This window comes from Vanellus vanellus, assembly GCF_965231255.1.
Source record: "Vanellus vanellus genome assembly, chromosome: 28".
Taxonomy (NCBI): domain Eukaryota; kingdom Metazoa; phylum Chordata; class Aves; order Charadriiformes; family Charadriidae; genus Vanellus; species Vanellus vanellus.
This window is the reverse complement of record NC_138933.1, coordinates 1,547,172-1,564,281: the sequence shown is the minus strand read 5'-3', so window position 1 is coordinate 1,564,281 and position 17,110 is coordinate 1,547,172. Positions and strand designations below refer to the sequence as shown.

General features: G+C 59.3%; 1 protein-coding gene across 1 annotated transcript; it reads left to right on the top strand.

Annotated features, from left to right (window-relative positions):
- Positions 1–2,302: 2,302 nt before the first annotated feature.
- On the top strand, positions 2,303–4,489 carry FIGNL2 (fidgetin like 2; the record flags this gene model as incomplete). Its single annotated transcript, XM_082496334.1, has 1 exon — positions 2,303–4,489. The coding sequence occupies one exon, from the start codon at positions 2,303–2,305 to the stop codon at positions 4,487–4,489; it is 2,187 nt and encodes a 728-aa protein (XP_082352460.1).
- Positions 4,490–17,110: the final 12,621 nt, after the last annotated feature.

Sequence of the window (17,110 nt, the reverse complement as noted above, 5' to 3'; positions counted from 1 at the left end):
TGCGGGTCACGCTGGTGGATGCTGTGTTGCGGGAGAAGACGGCCGTTGAGTTGCTTGGGCGGTGGGCTGCCAGGTCCTCCCTCCTCCAGGAGGGATGGGTGAGGGCGTCCGTGCCTCGTCAAGAGCGGCTTCAGAAGAAACGGCCTGGAGCGGGGCCAGAGGAGGCCCCGGAGCTGCTGGGAGGGCTGGAGCCCCTCTGCTGGGAGGACAGGCTGGGAGAGGTGGGGGGGTCAGCCTGGAGAAGAGAAGGCTGCGGGGAGACCTCAGAGCCCCTTCCAGTGCCTAAAGGGGCTCCAGGAGAGCTGGGGGGGGACTCTGGGTCAGGGAGGGGAGCCACGGGATGATGGGGAACGGTTTGACACTGAAAGAGGGGAGATTGAGATGAAATATTGTGAAGAAATTGTTGAGTGTGAGGGCGGTGAGCCCCTGGCGCAGGTTGCCCCGAGAAGCTGTGGCTGCCCCATCCCTGGAGGTGCTCAAGACCAGGTTGGACGGGGCTGGGAGCGACCTGGGCTGGGGGGAGGTGTCCCTGCCCAGGGCAGGGGGGATACTGCATGAGTTTTAAGGTCCTTTCCATCCCAAACCGTTCTGTGATGTGATGATTCTATGAAATGCCGCTGGGATTTGCCGGTCATGGTGGTGGCACCTCGTTCCTGCCGTGCTGCTCTGCACCGAGCCCCGTGCCACGGTGGGGCAATGGGCTTCCCAAACCCCTTTCCTCCTCCTCCCGAGCCCCGGGCGTTTGCAGACTGTATTTTTGGGGGAGCAGAAGGAGCTGCAGTCTTGCACCTGCAGCACACTGTGCAGCGATGCAAGGAGGGAAACCCCTGGTGCTTTAGTTCCTTAAAAAAAAAAAAAAAAAATTAAAAAGAAGTATCTTACTCCTCCTGTAGTCCTCCAAACCCTCATTTTTCCCTTTCGTAGCTTCTCAGTGCTGTTTGCTCGCAGGCAAAGGGCTCCGTCCCTCTGCGCCCAGCCAGACCCCCGTACGGCTCGGGGAAGAGCTGCTGCAGGAGCGCAGGTTTATTGGGCGGCGTTCTCCTTTGTGTTCATTAAACGGGGCCCTTTCCCGCAGGCTGTCGCGGCTGTCTCTGTCTGAGCGGTTATCTATCGGGAGCACTTTAATAATGACCAGTAAATGCAGGGAGGATGCCGGATAAAGCCACGCAAAGCTGCCATTTAAATCCTCTTGTGTAAGTTTGATATCCAGAGTGGAAGTACAAATGCCATATAAGTCAATTAAAGCATTAAGTAATCTAATTGTGCTGTGGTCACAAAGTGGCTTAACGGCTGAGGGAGGCGAGGGGACGGCGCACGAGGTCCCCTCCCGGCTCCTACTGTAGCCATCCCCCGGGGCTTTGGGCACGAGGACGGGGGGATGGGGGGGACCTGCATGGGGGGCTGTGATGGGGGACACTGCCACCACCCTCTGCGGGCGCTCGGGGGACACCCGGTTTTCAAGGGCTGGAGCAAGAGAGGGTGATGCCGACCTCGACATCCCCATGATGCGGAGCCGTGGGATGACAAAGCCATGGTGGGGACGGTGGCGCGGGGTGAGTGGGGTGAGCGGGGCCCCCCAGCAGGTCCTGCAGAGCCCCCCAGGATGTGTTTCCCACCCACCGCCATTGCAGCCCCGGTGCAGGGGTGGGTCCTGACACGGCCGTGGCGTTTCTGCCATCCCCTTCACCAGAGAAGGTGTTTCGGTGGGGTCCGGCACAGCCCGTCGGTACCAACACCGATCACCTATGCCAGAGGGACTCCGGCAAAAGCTTACGCTCATCCTGGGGTGAAGGGCGCCTTCCCACGTGCAGGCGTGCGTGTGTGGGCAGTGCAGCCCCTATGTCCCCGGCTACGCGCTATTAATACGCTATTAATATTATAATTATACCCTGCTCCGGGTGGAACATCTCAGGTCAGGGTTGTTCTCCAGCTCTGTGTGCCGATGCTCAGCACCGTGGCGCTGCCGACGGCACTGGGGAAGGGGGGGGGCTGCACCATTTGTACCGCCTTGGCTTGCCGTGGTTTGATAACCGGAATATTTCAGTCTGTTGGATGATGTGACCGTCAAAACCTGAGCTGGCCGGGTTCTCTGAAGCACTGGTGGCTGCTGCTCCTGGGGGATATTTGCACCAGTGGTGGCCGAAGGGATTTTTGAACGGGAGGTGGGTAATTGAGAGACGTGTTTGCAGTCATACGGTCCAGTGTGGTCCAGAAGGACAGGAGATGCTCAGTGCTGAGAGGTGCTCGCCCTGCTTCAGTGGTCTCACCCTGCGCTGTCCTGTCCCCCCCAGGTCTGTCGAAGATGCACTGGTCACCAGAGCATGCCCAGTCCCTGAACCAGTGGCCGGAGCAGCACCTCGACGTCTCCTCCACCACCTCCTCGCCAGCCCACAAGTCCGACCTCTACCCCAGCACCCGCCAGCGCTTCAACTACGCCTGGGCCAACGACGACATCTCCGCGCTCACCGCCTCCAACCTCCTCAAGAGGTACGCCGAGAAGTACTCGGGGGTGCTGGACGCGCCCTACGAGCGCCCGGCGCTGAGCGGCTACGGGGATGGAGCCTTCGGGCCGGTTAACGGGCAGAAGGGGGATGGGGAGCCCTGGCCGGTGGCCCACGGCTCCGACGGCGCCTACCCCCTGACCCCCATCCACGATGGCCTCCCTGGCGCCAAGGGGGTGGTGCCACCCGCCGTCCCCCCCAGCGGCGGGGCCATCGGGCTCGGCGGCTCCCCCGTGGTGTCTGCCAACCTCGCCGATCCCATGTACCCCGGGAACTCCTGCGGAGGAGCCGCCGCCGGCTCCGGCGGGCTCGGGTCATCTCAGGAGTACCCCTCAGGCTACGGTGGCACCTACTTGCCCTCCGGCTACTGCACCCAGCCGGCGGCAGCGCTCCCTCCCCCACACCCCTCGGGGCTCCTGCAGCCCCCACACCCTTCATCCGCACTGGTGCCGGGCTACGGCTCCTCCGGCCCCATGTACAACTACGCCGCCGGCAGCTACCCACCACAACCGGGCTACGGGACCATCCACCCGCCCCATCCCTCCGCGTCCTACCTGCCCTCCGGCATCGCGGCACCTACCCCCATCCCAGCCCCACCGCCCGCCGCCCGCCCGCCCGGAGTCCCCGGCTATGGCTACCAGGGTGCCGGTTTGGCCCCCCTGGCCGTGCCGCCTCTCGGCACCGAGGCGGCGGGCGCCCTGAAGAGGAAGGCTTTCGACATCTCCGGCGGGGAGGACGAGGGGGAGGGCAGGTATAGGAAATACAGCTATGAGCAGCCAAAGTCCCCCTACCCCATGTCGGACAACGGCGAGTGTCGGGGCAATGGGTTCGGTGGCAGCACCGAGTCCCCCCAGGTGGCCTTCAAGCCCGGGAAGCGGCCGGCGGGAGCCGGGAACGCCGAGGAGCACGCTGGCAAGTATGGTGGGCAGCCAATGAAGAGTATGGTCTCACCGCCCTACGGTGCCGGAGATCCTCCGCTGCGGCCGGCAGAGCCCTTTGAGAAGTTCAGCCCCCCCCTCGCCAATGGGGAGCGGGCGGCCGAGACGGGACCCCCGTTCCCGCTGCGGCTGCCCCCCAAAGCACCAGTCTTCAGCAGCCCACCGGTGGAGGAGCAACCCAAGAACATCGACCCCCTGGTCTTGGAGCTGGTGAACACCAAGATCGTGGAGCGGGGGCCGCCCGTGCAGTGGACGGACATCGCCGGTCAGGTCTCCGTGAAGGCCACCATTGAGGAAGAGCTGGTGTGGCCCATCCTGCGTCCCGGCGCCTACAGCGGAGCGAGCCGGCCGCCCCGAACCATCCTGCTGTTCGGTCCCCGCGGCACGGGGAAGACCCTGCTGAGCCGGTGCATCTCCACCCAGCTGGGCTCCACCTTGCTGAAGCTCAGTGGGACAACCCTGCTCTCCACCTGGAAAGCTGAAGCGGAGAAGATCCTGCAGACCGTCTTCTTCGTGGCCAGCTGCCGGCAGCCCGCGGTGGTGCTCATCACCGAGGCCGAGTCCTTGCTGGTGGCCCGGGCTGGCGAGGACGGCAGCCAGGTGAGCAACCTCAAATCCCAGCTCCTCTCCTACCTGGACAACGTGGCTACCTCATCCGACCAGAACGTGGTCATCATCGGGACCACCTCCCGGCCTGGCAGTATGGATGAAGCTTCTCACCGGCGCTTCGCCAAGCGGTTCTACATCTCCCCGCCGGACAGCATCGCCCGGCGGCAGATCCTGCATCACGCCCTGGCTCAGCAGAGCTCCTGCCTGAGCGAGAGGGAGATGGCCTCCCTGGTGCAGCACACGGAGAGCTTCTCGGGCGGCGAGCTGGTCCAGCTCTGCCAGCACGCCGGGGCCACCACGCTGCACGGTTTGCCGGGCCAGATCCAGCCCACCTCCTACCAGGACTTTGAGAAGGCCTTCTGCAAGGTCCGCCCCGCCGCCTCGCAGAAGGAGCTGGACTTGTTCCTGGAGTGGGACAAAATGTACGGCACCAGGCACTGACAGCGCGGCACCGGCGGGGGGGGCCGGGGGTGCGGGGACAGACCCTTCGCCCCAGCCCGAGGCTCCGAGGCCGGTTTTGGGACTTGGCCGATGACCGCAGGGTTTGGAGGAGCCGGGTCGGGGTCTGCGGGGGCTCCGGTTCCCCCCTGGAGCCGCCGCTGGGGCCGGACCCCTCCTCCCCAAGTGCAGGAGACCCCCCCGGGCGGCCCCGACGGCAGCACCGCGTCCCTCTGCGTTACCGTTTCGGACTCGGCCGGGCTTTTCCTCTTGGTTTTTTCCGGCAGCCGTCGCCCACGGAACTCAGGATAACCTATTTATTATTTTCCCGTTCATCCGTCCCTGGACCGGCGATGCAGCGAGCGGGGCCGGAGGCGCGGAGGGGTCCGGCTTTCCGGCGTCGGATGCACGAGCTCCCCCCCCCCTCCCCCCCGCCCCCGTCTACCCAGAGGCTCGATGATTATTTTTATTGATTGCTTTTATTGTTCCTAACAGAAATACCTCGGGCGTCTTTTGAGCAAAGCAGCCCCCTCGCGCGTGGCACGAGCATCCCGGCGGCGATGTCCTGCATCGGGGAGGGGGGAGCGGGGAAGGGGAGGGGGGGGGGGGGGGTGGGAAGACGACACAAAACTTGGGGGGGTTTGGAGTAAAATGCTGTAGATTGTTTAATATACTAGACTTGGGTTTTTATTTTTGTAAGGTATGTAGTAATTTTTTGGGTTTTTTTTTTTTTTTCTTTTAAACTACTCAGGAAAAGAATTACCTCAGAAAAAAAAAAAAAAAAAAAAAAAGAATGTGTTTTTTAAAAACTCTTTTTATCTTCTCAGAAAAGGAAAAAGAGATTTTTTAAGAGTTTTCAGACCTGGGACAAAGCTGCCTCATGCGTTTGCTTCCAAAAAAGGGTGGAGGAAGAAAGGAAGAAAGAAAAGAATAAAAAAACAAACAAAAAAACTTGAAGCTGTTACAAAGATGAAAGTTGAATGTATTTTGGGTGCTTTTCACATATATTATGCCATAATTTTATTTTAAATCTTTTTTTTTTTATTATTATTATTTTTAACATTGTTATTGTAGCGTTTGGTGGAGTAACGTGTCTTCAACGGAAAGAGTATTAGTGCCGTAGTTCGGAAGCTGTCGCCGGCACCACTTTTTGGATCGGGCTGGATCCGTCACCCTCCAGCATCTCCCGCTGCATCCCGGGACCGGGGACCGGGGCTGCGGGGCCGGGGGGCACCCACCCCTGGACCACCTCGTGCTGACCACCCCGGGGGCGCATCGTGCACAGAGCACGAACCCCCCCCCCTCCCCCCGCACGTCCACATCACCCCCCCCCTCCCCTACTTCGCATCGCCGAGGGGGGGGGCTGGTTTTTCTCCCCCAATTAAAAAAAAAAAAACAAAAAAAAACAAAAAAACACCTCTTTTTATTTTTTTCTTTTTAGACCTAAATATTGTACTGGGGGAGCTCAGAACAGCCCCCCCCCCCCCAACCTCAGGGTCTGCACATGCAGAGGGGACGCAACCCCTCCCCCCCGCGGGGGCTTCCTCCCCCCCCCCGCACCCCCCCCCATCACAGGAACTTTGGGATGTTTTTCCCATTTTTTTGCAGTTTTCCATTTAAGCGTGCAGGGGCGCGTGCAGGCAGCTGCCTGCGGGCAAAGGGCATTACCGGGGCAAAAATCCCCCCCCCCCCCGACCTCCAGAAAGTGGTGATGGGCTCCTGAAGGCTTTTTATTATTATTATTATCATATTTGACTTTGTACACTCTCTGTAACCATTTCTACCTCATTTTGCAACATATTGTACATGAAAGTATTTAATTCATGTCTTATTAATGTCTGAAAAAGAAATGCTTTTGAACTGTAATGGTCTACCTCAAGAAATACTGTATTTTAAAAAGAAAAAGTATTACACAGTATTAAAGAGATTACACGAACTGCACTGCCTTAGCTCAGCCCTTGCCCCCCCCCCCCCAAATTTTTCAGCCCCGGGGGGGGTTGTCCCTTGGGTGGGGGTATTTCAGGGGATGGGGGGATATTGCGGGGGTGGGGTGCGTGGGGAAGGGGTACTAAAGGGGGGGGGGGGGGGCGTTACAGCCAGGGGAGGGGCAGAGACTCACACACACACACATACACACACACACACCGCTTAGGGGTGTTGGGGGGGGTGGGGGGTGTCTGGGTGTGCCTCTCCCCTCATGAGGGGTGATTGGGAGGTCCAGATGTGCCCCTTCGCATCGTTAGGGGTGTTGGCGTTCCAATTGTGCTTCCTCCCCTCGTTAGGGGTGCTGGGGAGGGCGCACGTGTGCCCCCTCCTCTCATTAGGGGTGATGGGGGGTGTCTATTTTTGCCCCCTCCTCTCATTAGGGGTGATGGGGTGTCTATTTTTGCCCCCTCCCCTCTTAAGGGGTGATGGGGGGGTTTATTTTTGCCCCTTCCACTCATTAGGGGTGATGGGGGGTGTCTACTTTTGCCCCCTCCCCTCTTAAGGGGTGATGGGGGGGTTTATTTTTGCCCCTTCCCCTCATTAGGGGTGATGGGGGGGGTCTACTTTTGCCCCCTCCCCTCGTTAGGGGTAATGGGGGGGGGTTATTTTTGCCCCCTCCCCTCATTAGGGGTGATGGGGGGTGTCTATTTTTGCCCCCTCCCCTCGTTAGGGGTGATGGGGGGGGGTATTTTTGCCCCCTCCCCTCATTAGGGGTGATGGGGGGGTGTCTATTTTTGCCCCCTCCCCTCGTTAAGGGTGATGGGGGGGGGGGGGTTTGCCCCCTTCTGTCATTAGGGGTGATGGGGGGGGGTCTACTTTTGCCCCCTCCCCTCTTAAGGGGTGATGGGGGGGTCTATCTTTGCCCCCTTCTGTTATTAGGGGTGATGGGGGTGTCTACTTTTGCCCCCTCCCCTCTTTAGGGGTGATGGGGGGGGTCCAGGTGTGCCATCCCCGGGGAAGCCGGGCTCCATCCCGCGGAACAGTGACATAGGAAGACAAACACCATCACTCCCCCCGTCCCCCCTTCCTCCTCCTTCCCCGGCTTTGTACACCGAGCGTGACGTCGCGTGGTACGGAACATCCCCGTGGTCTGTCGGGGTCGCCCGTCCCGGCCCTGTCCCCTCCCAGCCCCTTGTGCCCCCCAGCCCATCACTGGCGGGGGGTGAGGAGCCGGAACGGCCTCGAGAGCTCAGCGACAGCCAAACCCACCAGTGCTGTCGCACCGTCCCCATCCCGAATCCAAACCACAGCACCGCACCCGCCGCTAATGAAAGCCAACTCCATCCCAGCCGAAGCCGTGACAGTCCGTTAGGTTATGCGCTTGGACAAGTTCCTATCCTGAAATCCGTTGATTCAGTTGATCCGTTCCCCCGTGTCCGGGGCACTTTGCGAGTCGACAGAGCGACGCCGGCTGAGCGAGAAGACGCTTCGCTCCGGTCGGGAAGCAGGCGGCTGCGGCGAGGGCTGCGTGGCAGTGGGTGTGCTATGGGGGACCCCCAAGGATGCTCCGTCATTCCCGGGCGTTCCTGAGCATTCCCAGCTATCCCAGCGCACTCGCTTCCCCTCCCAGTGCCCCGTCGATGGCCGGGCTCCACGTGTCGATAACCAGCAACACTTCACCGTGAGCTCCGGCCGGCGGCACCGCTCCGTGAATGCCGGCCCTGGGAAGCCAGCAGCCCTGACCCGGGCTCCGCGCGCCGTCCCCCGTCCCCGACCCCAAAGGAGGGGACACTCATCCCTGGTGCTGCGTGGGACCGGACCCGGCTCCCTCCCTCCCTGGCCAAGCCACAGGGATGGATTTTTCACCCTTTGCTGCTGTTATTATTGGAAATAAGGGGAAAAGCAGCTCCCAGCCCGCGGCTGCTCGTTTGTTTGTTTTCCCAAGTGCCCAATAAACGTGTCCCCCCCCCGGCTCCCCCCGGGTTCTGTCCCTGCACCCAGCGCCGGAGTTAAGCTCATTAGCAACAGCAGGCGCACAGCCCGCTGGAGAGGGGCCCCGCGGCCCACAGCAGAAATAATTGTGGCAATTAATGCGGTGGTTTCAGGGTGTTTCAGAGGGTGGGAGGGTGAGGCATGGGGTGCCGTATCCCCCGGACCAGCGGGACGCGGTGGCATCTCTGGCCGGTGGCCGGGAGGTGCCCGGAGCCTTTGTGTTGGCGCTGGCGCATCCAGAACAATGCGGCAGCTCCGGCCTTTTATCGGGACCCCTGAGGTTACGGCTCTATGAATAAATTACTTGGTGGATGGGCTGCGGAGTCACGAGCTGGGAAAATGGGAGGAAGGCTCCCTCCTCCTCCTCCTCCTCCTCCTCCTCCAGCAAAGGGAAGCTCGGTCCCCCTCCACACCTGCTGCAAGGGATGCTGTGCACATCCCTGCTCCCGAACCTCGCAGATGCCTTTGCTTTCTCCAGCCCCGCCGGCAGCACCGGGCCAGTCTTGGCTGTCAGAGGAGCCTCCGGCTCGGCCGTGGCCGGCGGTGTTTGGTTTTGTTGCCGAGCCCAGCGGTAGCCGGCACAGGGTCTCCATCCGTGAGCAAAGCCCCATGGCAGCGGGATGGGGAAGCCCTTACCGGGGCTACGCTGCAGCATCCGAGCTGGTTATCCCGCCTGGGAGAACCGTGTCTGGCCACGTTCTGCTCATCCCAACCGGGGAAAACACCGGGCTTGGCACCAGGCTGGCCGTAGCTGGGATGTTCCGGCACAGGGAGGTGACGCGGATGCTTCCCGGCATCCCGGGTTATTAAAATGAATTTGCAGCTGGACTTTTTGGAGACTCGGTTCCACAAAACTCATGAAACCTGCAGGCTTTCCCCAAATCTGGGCCAAGTCCCATGCGGGACACGCCGGGCTAACGGCATCGGCATTCCTGGCATTCCTCCCCAGCCCGGCCACATGTGCCGCTCGCAGGGACGGTGGGACACGCACAAGCGTTGCCTACCGCCCCCTCCGCCTGATGCCTCTGCCCCGGCTGCATTTAACTCCTGGGGAGACCCCGGCGATCATCCCGGCTCCGTTGTGGACCCTCCCAGTGCTGCCTGGACCTCCCCGAGCGATGCTGCCGAATTTTTTGGCAGGGAGGATGGGGATGACCATTTCCGGTTGTGGCAGCAGCAAGATGATGGCAGCAGTGGTGTTAGTCCCGCAATCTGGCATCCTTAGGGAAAAGGCTCCCTGTCATCAGCGCAAAATTGGATGTTAGAAGGATGGGGCTGGCAAAAGCCATTCGGCACCGTGTGCCCGGTGCCGCTTCTCCCATCCGGGCAGCAGGAGCAGGGACCCACCTTCACGCGGTGGCAGCAGCGGAGCAGCGAGAGGGGTTTGCTTGTCTTAGAGTTACCTTCTGTCACAAGATTCAAGAAGGGTATGAAGGAAAAAGCGCTCTCGGAGAAGCCCATGTGGCGGCCACTGGCTACGACCGGGTTTGGTGTTTTCATGCAGAATTTGTTCATTTTGGGGTCGGGTGCTGAGCTCCTTGCCGGCCGGTTTACGTGGGAAACTGGGCGGCTCTGAGCCTGTTTGATGCCACAGTTCAGCTCTGCACGAGGCAGAAACTCCTGGAGAACCCTCCTGGGAGTCGCCGGGGAGCGGGGTAGGTATTTGCTCAGCAGGTTTGGGGTTCTGTGGCCGCTGTTTCCCATCTTCTCCTTATTTGCACGCCTGAAGGAGCTGCACGAGCCCCTTCCCTCCATCCCCTTAACTGTCCCGGGGAGGTGGGATGGTTTGCAGCCCCGGTGCCGTGGATTCCTGCCCCCGGCGCAGGGCTGCCCGTTGCGAGATGTCTGCAAATCCTCGTGGCAGGATGAGACCCCCCGGGCACGGGCAGGTCCACAGCTTTGCTGCTTGGAGGATGGAGGATGCCTGGAGGAAGCAAACGCCTCACGGAGCCGGGAGAGGCAGGAGGCAACGACGGAGGATGGAACCCCATAACGTGAGTCCGTGCAAATCTCCCGGCCGGGGAATCGCTCCTTCTCCCGCCCTGTGGTCCTGGCTGCTTCCACGGCCCCGGATACCGACGGCAGCCCCGGCACGGCCCCGCAGCCCGAGTCGCCGTGCTGGTGCTTTTTGGGGAGATGTGGAGAAATCACAGTTTTATTGGCACCCTGATAAAACCCAGGGTGCGCCGGTGGTGCGTGGCCGGGGCTGCATTGCCACCTCGTGGTTATGGGGTCCTCACCCGGTCCCTGAGCGAAACCGCTTCGGTTCAACTCCACTCCGCGCCATCGATTTGGGGTGGGAGAGGAAAACGCAGGTTCCCAGTGGGGGGGAGGGGTGGTGGTGTGTGGGTGCAGGGGCTCCGTAACCCCTTCCTGGGGAGGGAAAGAGGAGCTGCTGCCTTTGCCTTCGGGAGGTGGCAGAGGGTGGTGGAGACGTCCCAGCGGCCATCCCCCATCCCCGCTCTTGCAAACGTGCCGGCAGGGAGGGACGGCCGGGACAGACCCAACGGAGCTGGGTGTCATGGGCACGGGCAGGATGCCTGGGTGGATGGACATCACTGCCCACGGTGAAGGTGCCCCGAAGCTCCTCAGAGACAGCATGACATTTCCAACCCGTTGACGTGGCTCTGCTGGGAATTGAAGGGCCATTTATTCTGTCCCTGTGTCCCCGTGCTGCGAGCGCCTGCTGCCCAAACCGTCCGCCCGGGAGGGCTGCAGTGGGGAGGGGAGGGATGCCGGGAGGGGTGCCAGGCTGGAGGCAAGGGGCACAGTGGACAGGAGATGATCAGCCCCAGGGGGGACATGGGACAACGTGCCGGGGGACACCTCCCTGGACCACTCTGGTTTGTGAGGTCGGACGGAGGGGCGTCTGCATTCCTGGGCTACCACCATGCTGAGGGGCACGCAAGCACTGGAGGGACTCATCCTGCTCTGGCTGATGGTGGGCATGGTGGTAGCCGACATGGGCCGTCACATCATGACCAGCATCGCCAAGCAGCCGTCCGGCCTCCTCCAGCGGCTGGTGGGGTCCGACGGGGACCTGGGGGACCTGCGCTTCGAGAGGCGGCCACCCCCCCATCCACCCACAGCCTCCTGGGCCGGGTCAGCCCTGCGGTCTCGACCATCCTGGGGGCCTTCCTCGCTTTCATCCTCGCTGTGGCCACCCTGTGCTTCTGCTGCTGGACACTGGGCTCAAAAGCCACCTGAAATTGGGACGTCACCCAAAATAGAACATCTCCCAGAAGCTGCCGCAGGGAAAAGGAGACTCAATAAAGCCTTGCGGAGGGGTTGAGATCCAGAGACCGACCCCGTGTGTTCCCCTGGGCAGGGAGGGTCCCATCCTTGACTCAGGTCCTGCTGGAGCATCCAGGGCTGGATGTCCACCAGCCATCACCAACATCCCCGGCTGCGCTGGAGCTGTCCCCAGTTGTCACTGGATACCAGAGTGCCCTACGGCAGGGATAGAGCTGGGCACAGCTCCCTTGGCCACGTCCTCGCTGCAGCCCCATGTGCCCCAGAGTGGGGTCTCCCCACCTCCCAATCTCCCTCCCCCGGGCAGAGAGGGGACAAAATCTCTCAAGCTTTTCTTGTTGCCCCTGACATCCCTGGCCGGATTGAATTCTATCAGGGCTTTAGCTTTCCTAACCCGATTCCTCTCTGCTCAGAAAAATCCTCTGTATTCCTCCCAGGCTACCTGCCCTTGCTTCCAGCCTCTGGAGGCTTCCTTTTTCTGTTTGAGATTGTCCAGGAGCTCCTTGTTCATCCACACAGGCCTCCTGGCGTTTTTGCTTGACTTCCTCTTTGTTGGGAAGTATCACTCCTGAGCTTGGAGGAGGTGGTCCTCGAATATTAGCCAGCTCTCCCGGGCCCCTCTTCCCTCCAAGGCTTTATCCCATGGTGCTCTACCGAGCAGATCCCTGAAGCAGTCAAGGTCTGCTCTCCTGAAGTCCAGGGTAGTGGTCTGTGCGCTCTCCTCGCTGCCCTAAGGATCATGAACTCCATCATCTCATGGTCACTGCAGCCATGGCTGCCCTTGAGCTTCACATTCCCCACCAGCCCCTCCCTGTTGGTGAGATCAAGGTCCAGCATGGCACCTCTCCCTGTTGACTCCTCTCCCACTTGGAGAAGGCAGGTATCATCGACGCATTCCAGGAGCCTCCTGGATTGCTTATGCCCTACTGCGTTGTCCCTCCAACAGATAGCAGGGTGGTTGAAGTCCCCCATGAGGACCAGGGCTTGTGAACGTGAGGCTGCTCCTATCTGTCTGTAGAGGGCCTCATCTGCTCAGTCTTCCTGGTCCGGTTGCCTGTAGCAGACCCCCAGTGCAGCGTCACCTGTCCCTGCGCTCCCTTTAATCCTGACCCATAAGCTCTTGGTGGGCTCCCTCGTCCCCAGGCGGAGCTCCATGCACTCCAGCTGGTCCTTGACATAGAGGGTGACACCCCCTCCTTGTCTCCCCTGCCTCTCCTTCCCGAAGAGCCCGTATCCTGCCATTCCAGCACTCCAGTCATAGGGGCCATCCCACCACGTCTCCGTGATGATAATTAAGTCACAGCCCTGCAGGGGTGTGCACGTCTCCAACTCCTCTTGTTTGTTCCCCATCCTACGTCCGTTGGCACAGAGGCATTCAAGTCGGCCCCCAGTTAAGCTGACTTACTGGCTGGAGGGGACACACTCCAGCTGCTGTCCTGCTGACCTGTGACCCTCCTCCAGGCTCTGGGCACCATTGCTGGCACTGACATCAAACTGGTAGGAGTGGGATGGATTGAAGTTCCCTGACCCCGGCAACTCTAGTTTAAAGCCCTCTTCACCAGCATGGCGCACCTCTGACCGAAGATGCTCTTCCCCTTCTCTGGGAGACGGACCCCACCAGCCCCCCAGCAGAACTGGTTTCTCCAAGCGAGTGCCACAATTTAAGCAGCCAAACCCCTGGCTGTGGTCCCGGTCCGTTTGTTGATTCACCAGATTCGCCTGCCCCTTTCAGACCCCTTCCCTTTGACCGGGGGGGGAGTGGGGGGGGTGGGGTGGTGGATTAAAAGACCCCCTGCGCCTCAGAATCCCCAACCGCTGCTGCCACGGCTCCGCAGTCCTTGGTGCTCCTCAGGCCGCTCCTGGGAGTGCCGCTGGTACCCGTGGGAAACACCAGCGGGTAATAGTCAGAGGATTGTACGAGGCTTGGTAGGCTCGCGGTGACACGCCTGATATGCCCCCGGGAAGAGGTGCACCTCGGCAGGTCGGCAGGGGGGGGTTTCCTCCGTACCGCCCCACAGAAAGTCACCTACTGCCGTCCCCAGCAATAACGCCTGAAAAAAACCCACAGGAACGGCAACACACAAATATAGAGTGCAAAAGAGGCGGTTAAGAACAAGACTAATTCCTAACGATGGTCAAGTTCTAGGAGTGAGCTTCTAAAGACCAAGCTCAGGCAATCCCTGCTGTGCGTTCATCCAGCCAGCACGGGCGGCTCGGGTCGGCTCGGGCTCCCGCCACGCAGTAAGTGGTCTGCAAAGAGCCACATATTTTCGTATACCGTTTTTCAACCCGTACCTACCGGGTTGAGTTGAACACTTTCTAAAGCGTTACCAGTTTTATTGCTAAAATTTCCTGGGGAACATTAACGACGGTTTTTCAACTAAAGAAAGTGTGAATTGAAAGAGCTCAGGGGACTTTCAAGAACTTGAATACCCGCTTATTTCGTGATTTATTTAGTCAGTTTTACTGGAGTAACAGAGCACAGATATTACTCATTTTGTGGCTGCCCCATCCCTGGAGGTGCTCAAGGCCGGGTTGGACGGGGTTTGGAGCAACCTGGGCTGGGGGAAGGTGTCCCTGCCCAGGGCAGGGGGGTGGAAGGAGATGATCTTCAAGGTCCCTTCCAACCCAAACCAGTCTATGATTCGATGATTCTATACTTAGCGTTTATGAAGACTGATTATTTTTTTCTTTTTTAAAGATGCAATCAGCTATGCAGACATCTCTCCACCCTCATGTTCCCCGCGGTACGGGGAGCTCTTAAGCAACATAAAAGCACGCTGATACTCCGACATTAGCGAAGCTCTAACAGAAAACTGTACCGCTGTCTACGTGCTGCCAGCTTCTTTCGTTTAACCGCTTGTTCTGGTTCCAGTTGGGACGGGGTTAGTTTTCTTTCCAGTGGCTGCTGTGTTTCAGCTTTGGTATGAACGGAATGTCCACAACGGGTATTGGTTTAGGTGTCACCAGGTGGTGGTTATATTTTTCAAGGACGTTTTTCAGCTTCCCATAGAAGCTGGGAGGGAGCAGAGACAGAAGGATGGAATGGCCAACGGAACATTCCGTACCGTGGACCTCCTGCTCGGTATAGAAATGGGGTTGGGGGGGGGTGGGGAGGTGGTGGGAATCCACGATCACTGCTGGGGATGGTGCCAATGCACCAGTTTACAGGATGGTGAGAGCTACCCGTGTCTTGTGTATTCTTTTCTTATTATTATTATTGCTATTTTCCTTTTCTGTTCTATTAAACTGCCTTTATCTCAGCGCGGGAGTTTTTTCCCTTCCCTTCCCCCACCGCAGCAGGGCAACTTGGCGGTGGCTTGTGTTGCCACACGGTCTTGAGATCCAGCAATGTTTGGAGCCGATCTCTTTGGCTTCGGACGTGCTCTGGACTGATGAAAATGAATGAGAAACTGATGGATAATGTTTCATTCATTTTCACGGATATGGAGCTAAAGAAATTCAGATTCATCCCCTTTTTTTTAAAAAAAAAATAAAAATAAAAATCAGTGCCTGAAGCGTCTTTTGGGGTGATGCTGAATGGTTATTACCTATTTGCATCCCCCTCGGGCTGTGTTTATGCACCCCCCCCGGGATCAGAGCACACTGCCTGCCCAGGGTTCCCTCGCCGGTATCCTCCACGATTTTCCATCAGAGAAATCCTCCGGGCTTTTCCATCAGAGAAAAGCAGGAGGAGGCTGGGAATAGTACGTGTCTAGGGCTCATCTCTATACGCGCTCACGGTTTCCTTAGGCAACACACATGGACGCAAATCCCTGAAAGCATCCCAAGTTTTCCAGGCTTGACGGAGGAGGAATCAGAGGAGACATGCAAATACGTGACAGAACTGCATCAGTGATAGTGTAACTTCATAACTAATTTCTCCTGCTGTAAGAGGCAACGTTAGCTCAACACTTTCATCACCAACGAATAACAGCAGTCTATTACCTGGCCCAGCCAAGCACGGACTGAATACAATAAGGTTAAACGCTTTGTTTAGCTGTGCCTTCAGATATTCCTGGATCCTAAGAAATGTAAGGAATTAGCTTACACCCGATCGCAATTAAAAAATACTGTCCACGGTTTGTCAGAAGAGCGTTGCTGTGGGTCGTACCCTTCCGATCTTCTCGCTGAAGACGTACAAGTGTTGAGCACTACCAGCGATCGTTGAAACAGTGAACTATTTATGTAATTTATTTTGGTTTTTCCCCCTAAATGAAACAGTACCCACTGCCCTTAGAGACCTCTTTTCCTGAAGCACCAGCGCAGCCAGTTCCTGGCACAGCGATGCTCCTCTCGGGGCGGCTCCTGCCCGTAAGTGAAGGTCAGGGCTCAGCGGCCGCCCCGGCGTGGGAACCGCAGCTCCTGGGGGAACAGGCTGCTTCGCCATCTGCTGCGCCGTCCTCCCGCGCCGCGGCACGTCTGCCTTGGCCGCGGGGAGCCCAACGAGCTGCTCGGTGCTGGTGGGATGGTGCGGATCGGCGCTCGGAAGATGCTGCGCATCTGATGGCCTTAGAGCCGGGTGGGACAGCGGCGTTTACTCTGGAGCGGAAGGAGGGCTGCTCCCCCAGAGGCGAAGGTGCTGCTCGGGGGTTGCAAATCTCCCTGGTGTGGCCTTTGCAGGAGTTGGTTACTGCAAGGAAGCGGTTGTGGCAGAATATGTCCCCTCGTGATTGAGCACTCGGCCTCCCGAAAGCACGACCGGCCTGAATGCGCCCTGCTCGGGCTGCCGTGAGCTCGGCGTGGAGATCGTGCTATTTCACAGCCGTGACTTTCACCCCGGCGCCCGGATGAGGAGCCCATCTGGGCTGGATCTGGATGTCCACGCTTCAGAGCGGTCCGACTTTGCAAAGCCACTGCAGGAGAGTCCTGTTCCTGCTGTTGGTTTCCACCCCACAAGCGGCGACACGGCTGAGCTGGGGACGGAGGGTCTCGGGGATGTGGGGCAGGCGGGTGCTGCTGCGCGAAGGGACCAGGGCGACAGGGCAGGCAGGAGAAGCTGCTCACACGAGGTGGGTGTACCTCTTCATTGCAAATTCCAAAGTAAAAAGATCAGTACGAAGGAACTCAAAATTCCACCACCAAACTTCCAGCCAACTGCTTGATCACGTTCCTCCTCCCTCCCTCCCCCGGCCACATTCATCCCCCTCCTTCCCTCAGGTGAAATGGAACAGAGAATCATAGAATCACAGAATGGTTTGGGTTGGAAGGGACCTTAAAGCCCACCCAGTGCCACCCCCTGCCCTGGGCAGGGACACCTCCCCCCAGCCCAGGGTGCTCCCAGCCCCGTCCAACCCGGCCTTGAACACCTCCAGGGATGGGGCAGCCACAGCCTCTTGGGGCACCCTGCGCCAGGGGCTCACCGCCCTCACACTCAACAATTTCTTCCGCAAATCTCATCTCAATCTCCCCTCTTTCAGTGTCAAACCGTTCCCCCTCATCCCATCGCACCCC